This window comes from Nannospalax galili, unplaced genomic scaffold, assembly GCF_000622305.1.
Source record: "Nannospalax galili isolate Female #2095 unplaced genomic scaffold, S.galili_v1.0 scaffold411, whole genome shotgun sequence".
NCBI classification, from domain to species: Eukaryota; Metazoa; Chordata; class Mammalia; order Rodentia; family Spalacidae; genus Nannospalax; species Nannospalax galili.
The window spans coordinates 158,497-167,980 of NW_008329714.1; the positions used below are offsets into that span (position 1 = coordinate 158,497).

The 9,484-nt window shown below is 44.8% G+C and overlaps 1 protein-coding gene across 5 annotated transcripts in view; it reads left to right on the top strand.

Annotated features, from left to right (window-relative positions):
* The window catches only part of Xpo6 (exportin 6), a 135,532-nt gene that overhangs the window by 277 nt on the left and 125,771 nt on the right, over positions 1-9,484 (top strand). For 3 of the 5 annotated variants that reach the window (XM_008841609.3, XM_008841619.2, XM_008841601.3), the window contains exon 1: positions 1-350. This exon is cut by the window's left edge. In XM_008841609.3, the coding sequence (XP_008839831.1) occupies positions 348-350 (3 nt within the window). In that variant the 5' untranslated portion in view covers positions 1-347. The remainder of the gene's footprint in view (positions 351-9,484) is intronic. The other 2 variants (XM_008841621.3, XM_017800271.2) reach the window with 1 other exon arrangement.

Sequence of the window (9,484 nt, forward strand, 5' to 3'; positions counted from 1 at the left end):
GGCCGCGGAGGCCGGGGAGTCCCTGCCTGGGCCCGCAGCCTCCCGTCGGGGGTCGGGCCCAGGCGGGGGGCCCCGGGGCGCCGCCGCGTTCACGGGCCTCCGAGCCCCATTTCCTGCTTTTCGGTTTCCCTGGGGAGGGACGCAGGCTTGGATGAACCGCTGCGGGGGTCCCCGATGAGGCCGCCGTGCTCTTTATAAAGGTCCCCGCGGGCCCCTGGTGGGGAACCGGTTGTCTTTACTCGGGCGGGGTCTTCCTGAGGCTGCTGGGACCATGACCTGAACTGTGCGAGCGGGACGCGTCGGATCCCGAGAGCCAGCTCACCTGAGCCACCCCCTCCCGGGCCAGCATGGTGAGTGGGGTCGGGGGCCGGGGTTGGAGGGGTGGCAGTGGGCCCCGGGGCTGCTTCTCCTTGGGGCGGGGAGAGGCGCGTGCGAGCCTGGCCGGTGACACATGCGTGCCGGGTGTGCAACCGGCTGAGCGCTCCCATCCCCCCGCGGGAGGTCTAGGGACTAGGAGGGAGGGCCTTGGAGGTGCTGCGGGCTCAGTCCCCCAGCTTCTGCTGTTTGCTTTTCTTCTCATCATGCAGCTGGTCGTGATAACCAGTATCATTTCTTTATTGATGGCTTAGTGTGTGCCAGGCCATGTGCAAAGTGATTGATTGGCTTGTATTAGTCATCACACCAAACCTTTGATCGGAAATGGGGAGATTGAAGCTCAGAGCAGTTAATTACCCTGCTCAAGGTCAAGCGACTCTTCTGGGGTAGGGGCAAGATTTGAATGTAGGCATTCTGCTTGGGAGATTCTGTAACTACAGAACTGGCTAGATTCTTGGAGACCATCTCGTCCAGCTTGTAGGTTTACATACAGAGAAACAGTATGAGGTTATGTGAATGATGGCAGAGTCAGCAGTGGGATCTTTGGTCTTAGGTTTGTGTACTCACAGCTTTTTGCTATTGTCATGGTTTCTGAGCCTTCTCTGCCATCACTGTAGACTGAGCTTCCTCAAAGGTGAAGTTAGTTGTCTGATTCTTTATCTGCCCCAGCCTTGGCATATAGCCTGTGATGAGTGGTTGATCACCCAGTGTAGATTTGAGCACCTCCAGGGATAGTACTGTTCCCCCTTAATGCCTGCCAAGTTAGTGGCATAGCGCAGAAAGGGCAGCTGTCCCAGTTCTTTAAGACAGTTATCAGATCAGTGAGATTGTCAGACTGCTAGGGGCCTATGGGTGGTGTGTAAGGTTCTGACTGTAGAAAGATAATCTAAGGGGTTGACTTTGTCTTCCTGGGTTTGCAAGCTTCTGGGTATAATACCCCAGCAGTACTGAGCAGTGTGGCATAGTTTATACCATGTGTGGGGTATGTTTATTGAGATACTGTAGGGGGTGGCCGATCAGTTCACTTTTTGAGTTCCAGCTTCCTCATCTATAACAATTAAAAGACATGGAACATTTATCATTCTTTCATTCATTTCTTCAAAAATCTTATAAAATGTTTGATTTTTAAAATTGTGATAAATATACTTACCGTTTTGACTATTTCTGATCAACAATTCACTGACATTAAGCACATTTATATGTAACTATAATAACTATAATGGGCTACATCTCCAGAAGTTTTTTCATCTCCCCAAACTGAAACGTTATACCTTTAAACACTGTTCCTCAGCAGTTCCTCTCACCCCAGGCCTCATAATCACTTTCTGTTTCTATTAGTCTGATGACTTCAAGTACTTTGTATAAGTGGGATATACAGTATTTGTCCTTAGTGACTGGTTTATTTCCTTTAGCAGGATTTCTTCAACATTCATCCATGTGGTAGTAAGTGTAGAATTTCCTTCAAGTGTGTGGAAGTCCACCACATCTTGCTTGTCCATTCATGTCAGTGGATACCTGGATTGTTTCACCTTTTGGCTGTTGTGAGTAATGCTGCTGTGTGAATATGCACATATAAAACTTCTGGTTGATTTTAAATAGTCCTTATATGCTATGCTCTGGAGAGTGTGCATTTGAGCTACACAGACAAGGTCCTGGCCTCAGGGAATTTAGCATGTTGCTGGGACAGAATTTTGTTTGCTTACAGTAGAGCTAGCAAGGCACCCTTGCATTCAGTTTCATCTAATTGGCATTTAGTAGGGCATTTTGAGCATGCTTGCCTTGAGTAACTAATTGAGACTGTTGACTTCCTGATCTCCATGTATGTTTTTTCTGACCCTTAGGTGGTTTTTGTAACCTAGACCTCAATGTAAACATACTGGTCACAGTAGATGTTAGACCAATAGGATCCACTAGTCACATCTTTTTGCCTCACAGATATTCACTGTTCATCCATAGGTGTTCCTGGGTAGGAAAGTCAAGGGTTTGGGTGGGACAGGCTTTGTTTGATAAGTCAGGAAGCCATTGCCTGTTTTGTGTCTGATGGAATAAAGGTCTTTCTTTGGTGGGCACAGCTCTATTTTCCAATAATTTTCAGGGTGACTTGGCAGGGGGTTGTTGGATGGTGGGTATGGAGACAAGGTCAGGCTGTATACCAGGCAGGCCTTTGAATTCACTGTGTAGCCCAGTTTGATCTTGAACTCATGATTCTCCTGCCTAATCCTCCTGTGCATTGGGATTACAGGTTTGTACCACCATTCTTGGCTGCATTTTGACTTTTAAGATTATTTGTTGATCTAAGTTTGTTTTTGTTTTTTGTTTTTTTTTTTAATATTTTTTTTATTTTTTGGTATTTTTGAGACAGGGTCTCCCTGTAGCTCCAGCCAGCCTGGAACTGACTCACTAGGTAGACCAGGCTGACTAGCCTCGAACTCACAGAGATCCACCTGCCTCCCCCCCCCCCCAAGTGCTGGGATTAAAGGTATGTGCCACCAAGCACACACCAAGACTTGAAGATGGTACAACATGGTAGAAACTACATCTCTGGCCAGGTATGGAGGTACATACATGTAATACCAGCATTCCAGTGGGTGGCTGAACAGGGTTGCCAACAGTTTTAGACTGACTTGGGCTACATAGTTCTAGGTTAGTCTGGGCTCTGTGTGGAACTCTTTTACTTTCCTCTTTCTACCATATGCCAGTTATTTTCTGGTATTTTACTTTTAGTCCTTCAACATTAATTAGCCACACCTAACCTGCCAGATTACAGTATTGTTATTAGCTGAGGGGGAGGGGACCAGATCTAAGATACCCATTAACAAGGAGTGGAGCCTTGATTTGGATCCTGGTGTTCTTTTCCAAGTCTGCATGTTTTGCTGCTTACTGTGGGAAGGGTCATGGGAGTGTCATCCATCCTTGCTTTGCTGGGTTCTGAGAGTGGAAGTAATGGGACACAGGGACAATGGGGATTCATAAAAAAACTGTTATTGTAGCAGGAGGGACCTTGACCTGCACATATACTACTGATTAAAAAATAAAACAAATTCATACTTAACACTTCAGATTCATGGAACAGCTAGTTGTTCAAGCTCCATTTTAGATGACTACAGCACTTTTGGTTGAAATCCCAAGGGGTGTGTGTGGTGTGTGTGGTGTGTGTGTGGTGTGTGTGTATGTATGTGTGCTGGGAATTTGCCTGCTGGGAACTTAGGGCCTCCACATGCCAGGCAATCACTCTACCACTGAGCTATATTCCCAGTCTGAATGCCCAAGTTCACTTAATATTGAATGAATTACTGCTTCTTACTGAATTTTTGTACAAAATTGAGTGCTTGCTTAAATTTAGTGTTTGTTTATTTAGAGACAGAGTCTCCCCATGCAATCCTCGTACTTGATATGTAGACTAGGCTGGCTTTGAACTTGTGATACTCCTCCTGTCTTAGATCCTGGGTGCTGGGCTTATAGGTACAGCTAACTGACATTTCTTTATAATTGCCTGCAAATTGCAGGATGGGGCTAGAGAGGTGGCTCAGTGGTTAAGAGTGCTTGTTCTTTCAGAGGACCCAGGTGGAACAGCTCACAACTGCCTGTAACTTCAGCTCCAAGGGATCTGATGCCCTCCTTCCTTCTGCAGGTACCTTCCCACACATGACACACAGATATACAAATACACAGAAAAAAATAAAAATCTTAAAACTTTGCACGTTGGCTTAGTGGATAAAAAGGGTTTGTCTTACAAACCTTATGACTTGAGTTTAGTCTCTAGAATTCACAGTGGAAGGAGAACCGACTCTTGGAAGTTGTCCTTTGACTTCTACATGTGTGCGCACACACACTCACTTGCACATCATATACACAAATAACAAATAAAATAAAAAATTACAGTGGAGCTAGTCAGATAGCTCAGTCTGTGCAAGCACGAGGTCCTAAGTTTAGTTCCCAGAACCTATTTAGAAAAGCACAGGCCTTTAATCCCTATACGCTGGAGGCAGAGGCAGGCAGATCTGTGAGTTCCAGGCCAGCTGGAGCTACAGGGAGACCCTGTCTCAAAAAGACCAAAAAAAAAGGAGAAGAAGAAGAAAAGCAGTTATAATCCTAGTGCTGGGGAGGCCGAGACAGGCACATTCTTGGGGCTTGCTGTCTTGGCTAACTCCAGGCCAGTGATGAATGCTGTATCAAAAACAAGGTGGATGGTTGCAGAGGAACGACACCTGATGTTGACCTCTAGCCTTCACAAGCATGCTCATTCATGCTCTTGCACATACATAGCATCCGAGCATACACGGCACCTCCTTTCCCCTACAAAATTACATTGATTAAAAAAGCTTTTTTTTCTAATGTCACTGTGAGTGGTTCTTGCAGTGAAGACAAAATCAGACCTTTTCGCCTACATGGAGTGCCATCACCCTCTGCAGCGAGTGTTGCATTGTATGCCGTGCTGTGGGAGGCGCTATAGTGGTGCGACAGGATGTCAAGCAAAGGTTCAGTAGTGTGCAGAGGTTCTGTATTTGACCATGTCAGTAGAGATAGTATTGAGGGGTAGTTAAGTATCAAATGACTGGAGCCGGGCTTGGTCAAGCATGCCTAGAATCCTAGGACTATGAAGTGGAGTCAGGAGGATAATGAGTTTGAGTCAATCTGGGCCACCTGGGTAGAATCTGTCTCAAAAGAAAGGAAAAAAAAATTAACAGCTTTTGAAAAAATTAGTGTGTGACATGGTTCAGATGATGAAATTATGTAATAAAACACCTTTTCTTGAAGTGCAGTACTGGGGATGAAACTCAGGGCCTTGTGCATATTGGACAAGTTTTTTCACTTTTTTTTTTTTTTTTTTTTTTTTTGAGATGGGCCTTGCTGTGTAGCCCAGACTGGCCTTGACCTCATGATATTCTTTCTTCTGCCTCCTGAGAGTTGGGGTTAGAGGGATGTGCCACCACACCTAATGTAGAATCTCCAATTAATGTCGTATAGGGAATTAAGCTTGTATGTCAAGACTTTTTAGTGTCTCAGTTCATTGCTGAAATAACTGATGTCCTGCTTTCAGGGATAAAATTTCAGGTGCTGTGGCTCTAACAATGTACTAGTTAATATAAAAATCTTAGTATATGCCAGTCATTTATTAACCTATTCTTCTAAACAATGCCTAGAGAAAAACTATTACTACTTTTAAAGTTTATTTTTTTGTGTGTTGGTGCATATATGCCACAGTGTGTGTGGGGGTGGAGGCCAGAGGACATCTTTTGGGAGTCAGTTCCCTCCTACTACCTTGTGGAGGCAGGGTCTTATTTCTGCTACTGCACTGTGTACTCCAGGGTAGCTGGCCTCTGGTCTGGGTGAGTCCCCTGTCTTGGCCTCCTATATTGCTATAGGATTGCTGGGATTACAGATGTGTACTACCACATCTGGCTTTTTATGTGAGTTCCAGGGCTCAAACTCAGATTGTCAGCTTTGTAGGACTACCACCTTTACTTGCTGAGCCATTTCCCCAGTCCTAAAGAAACTTTATTTCCCATTTTATAGATGAGGACATTCAAGACACTAAAGGGTTAGACAACTTCCTAAAGTTACACTGTAGCCAAGTGGTAGAACTCTGGGATTCAAACCCAGGTATTCTCACTCAAGTGTCAGTGCTTATGGGGTTGTGGTAGAGCACATGCTTGGCATGTATGAGGCGTGTGTGTGTGTGTGTGTGTGTACACAGAGTCTGCTTAAAACAGTTATATTTTCAGGGTAATGTTACACTTGACTTGGAGGAGTGAGTTTAGTGGGGAAGATGAGACATATATTTTGATAACTTCAAGAGACTGTGATAAGAGTGAGAGGAAAAGAATGCATCAGTACAAAAGCACTTTGCTGCAGGAGTAAACCGGCCTGGGGAATTCACGGTACAGATTAAGAGGGCTTCCTGGGAGGGCATGCTTGAGCAGGAAAAGAATGCATCAGTACAAAAGCACTTTGCTGCAGGAGTAAACCGGCATGGGGAATTCACGGTACAGATTAAGAGGGCTTCCTGGGAGGGCATGCTTGAGCAGTGAGGAGGAGGAAGCATTCAGTAGTTGGAAGGGAAAAAAGTGACCTTCCAAATAAAAGTTGCTTGTACATGGTTTCAAGGATTATGTACATGCATGCGTGCACATGCACATATGCACACATATGAAGATAAAAGAAACAGATATCAAGTGACTGAAGGAAGGAATAAACACTTGTTGAGTTCTTTGGCTTTCTAGGGCTTCCAAGGCATACATGCCTAATGTGCCATTTTTCTCATCTTTAAAATCCTTTATTAGTAGTCCTTGTAGCAATAGAGCGAATAAAAGCAAAGCTAAGAGAAATCTAAAGTGTTGAAACGAGATTACGAAAAAAAAAAAAATCCTTTATTGAGACAGTGTCTCTCTGTAGCCCCAGCTGACCTGGAACTCACTATATAGACTAGGCTGGCCTTAAACTCAGAGAGATCCACCTGCCTCTGCCTCCTGAGTGCTGGGATTAAAGGCATGCACCATCACCCCTGGCCTCCTTTCCTTTTTAAGACAGGGTCTCACTATGTAATCCAGGCAGGTTTCACGCTTCCAATCCTCCTGCCTCATCTTCCCAAGTCTGGGGTGCCTGGTGTGTACCATCATGCTCAGCCTGACCAAGATATGTCATTTTAAAAAGCATCATATAGGGGCTGGAGATCTGGCTCAGCAGTTAAGAGCATTTGCTGCTCCTGCAGAGGACCCAGGTTTGGTTCCTAGCACCTACATGATGGCTCAAACTGTCTGTAACTCCAGTTCCAGGAGATTCAGGGCCTTCTTCTGGCACCCATGGGCACTGCATGCAGATGGTGCACATACATGCATGTAGGCAAAACACTTCATACACATAAGATAAAAATAGAATCTTTTTAAAAAAGCAATCATCAGATGGGAAAACGAGTCCATGGGAGATTCTTGTGAAGTAGCCAGAGAGAATGTCAGTCATTTGTGGCTGGATTGGAGGAATTCCAGAACTACCCAGGAGTGCTGGAGATTTCCTCAAGGGAAAATCAGTCCATCTGATGTCCATAGGTTTCATTGGTGTTGGGAACCAGAGATGATACTGACTGTATGGATGTGTTGGAGGCCTGCTGTTGGATGTGGAATTCATAGCAAAGAGGGTATTGAGCAAGGGAATTGTCTTTTTAAAAAAAATCTCTTCAGTGATTACAGAATTAAGCAATGAAGAAAGGGGAAAAGCTCAAGCTGATTGGGGAAGCCTTTAACCTGGAGACTGGGAATAAGGAAAAGCTTGACTTAGTTGGTGATTAGTAGGCATGGAGAGTTAAAAACATCAAGAAGAGATGACAGGAGATTGGCCAGTGCTTACAGAATATAGATTTGGCTGTGTGCAGGTAGGTGGGCCTGTTAGGAAGGTGACTGGCACCTGGCAGTACAAGGGTGTGGAAGAATTTTGGATGGTGCATTTTCAAGTCAAGGACAATGTGCTGGCATTGGCTGGGAGAGGAGGGTGGGAATGCTGAAGGGTCTGCACTGCTTCTCTCTGCTTTTTCCTTTCCCGGTGCTGAAGATTGAACTCAGGACTATAGGTATATTAGGTAAGCACTCTGCCAAAGCATCGAGCTGTACTCTAGCCTGCCTCTGTTTCAGCCTATACCTCCCCATCTCTCCTTCATCTGCTGTTCAGCCTATTGCAGGGTGATTTTTTTTAAGGCATTCTTAGTATTTGTTTTATCCAAGATTCTTTAAAGAAAAATTTAATTGTTGTACATATTAATGGGGTACAGTGTGATATTTGGATCAACATAGGCTTTACTTCGTAATTATCATTTCCTTGTAATAAGAACATTCAAAGTCAAAGTTCTAGCTATTTTGAAATGTGTAATAAGGTTCTTTTTTTTTTTTTGTCTTTTTGATACAGGGTCTCCCTGTAGCCCCAGCCAGCCTGGAACTCACTATGTAGATCAGGCTGGCCTCAAACTCAAAGAAATCTGCCTGCCTCTGTTCCTCAAGTGCTGGGATTAAAAGCATGCTCTACTATGCCTTGCGTGAATGTGTAATAAATTGTTAATTGGTAGGTAGACCTTTGGTCTTCAAACATTTTTCTTTCCTTCTTTCTTTTTTTTTTTTTTTTTTTGTTTTTTTTGTGCTCCTCCCAGGGTGCTTTCGCCCATGGAATCCCGTATCTCCCTTGCCGGGGGGCCGCCCGCCTTTGACTTTTTGCGCCTCCCGAGTGCGCTTTCAAGTGCTGGGACTAAAGGCATGTGCCACCACGCCCAGCTTTTACAACTTTTTTTTTTTTTTTTTTTTTGGTGTTTTAGGTCTTTTTGAGGCAGGGTCTCCCTATAGCTCCAGCTGGTGTAGAACTCACTATGTAGACCCAGGCCGGCCTTGAACTGACAGAGATCCATCTGTCTCTGCCTCACTAAAGGCTCTCGCCACCACGCCTGGCTGCCTTCAAACATTTTTCAAGACCACCAATAACCTCAGTGTTTTGAGTCTAATATAAATAGCCTGTTTTAAAGCTGTACATGAGGCCCATGCCTGTGATTCCTGCAGTTAACAGGCTGATGCAGGAGTAATATGAGTTTGAGGCCAGCCTGGGCTACGTAGTAAGACTCTAACAAATAAAGTAAAAGATGTATTTTCAGTCCTTATGTTTCCCTACTTGTGCCTTTGGGACCCACCATCTCCTTATTTTGAAATACTTCTTTCATGGCACCCCTGGTGTCTACGCTATTACTTTCTTGGTTTAGTCTCTCCTTTCTGCCTGTGGCTTCAGTTATGACCTGAACTGTTAGGAACTAAACCTTCTCTGGCTTGGATATGCACCTTCAGTGTGCTGTGGGTGTCAAATTAATCATGTCTAAACTATGCCTGCCATCTTCCTCTCAGGTTGGTACTCCTCCCCCTTGGCCTAGTTCTGTTAATGACCTCATTCTCTCTCTCTCTCTCTCTCTCTCTCTCTCATATTATTGAGTCATCTTTAACTTCCTCTTCTGTCAGACTTGCTGAATGCTGATGCCAGTATGCTTGTGTCCTGACCCTAGCCTTTCCTCTATTCCTTCTGCTGGGGAGGAGGGGATCTCAGTCTCTCTCTCTCTCTCTCTCTCTCTCTCTCTCTCTCTCTCTCT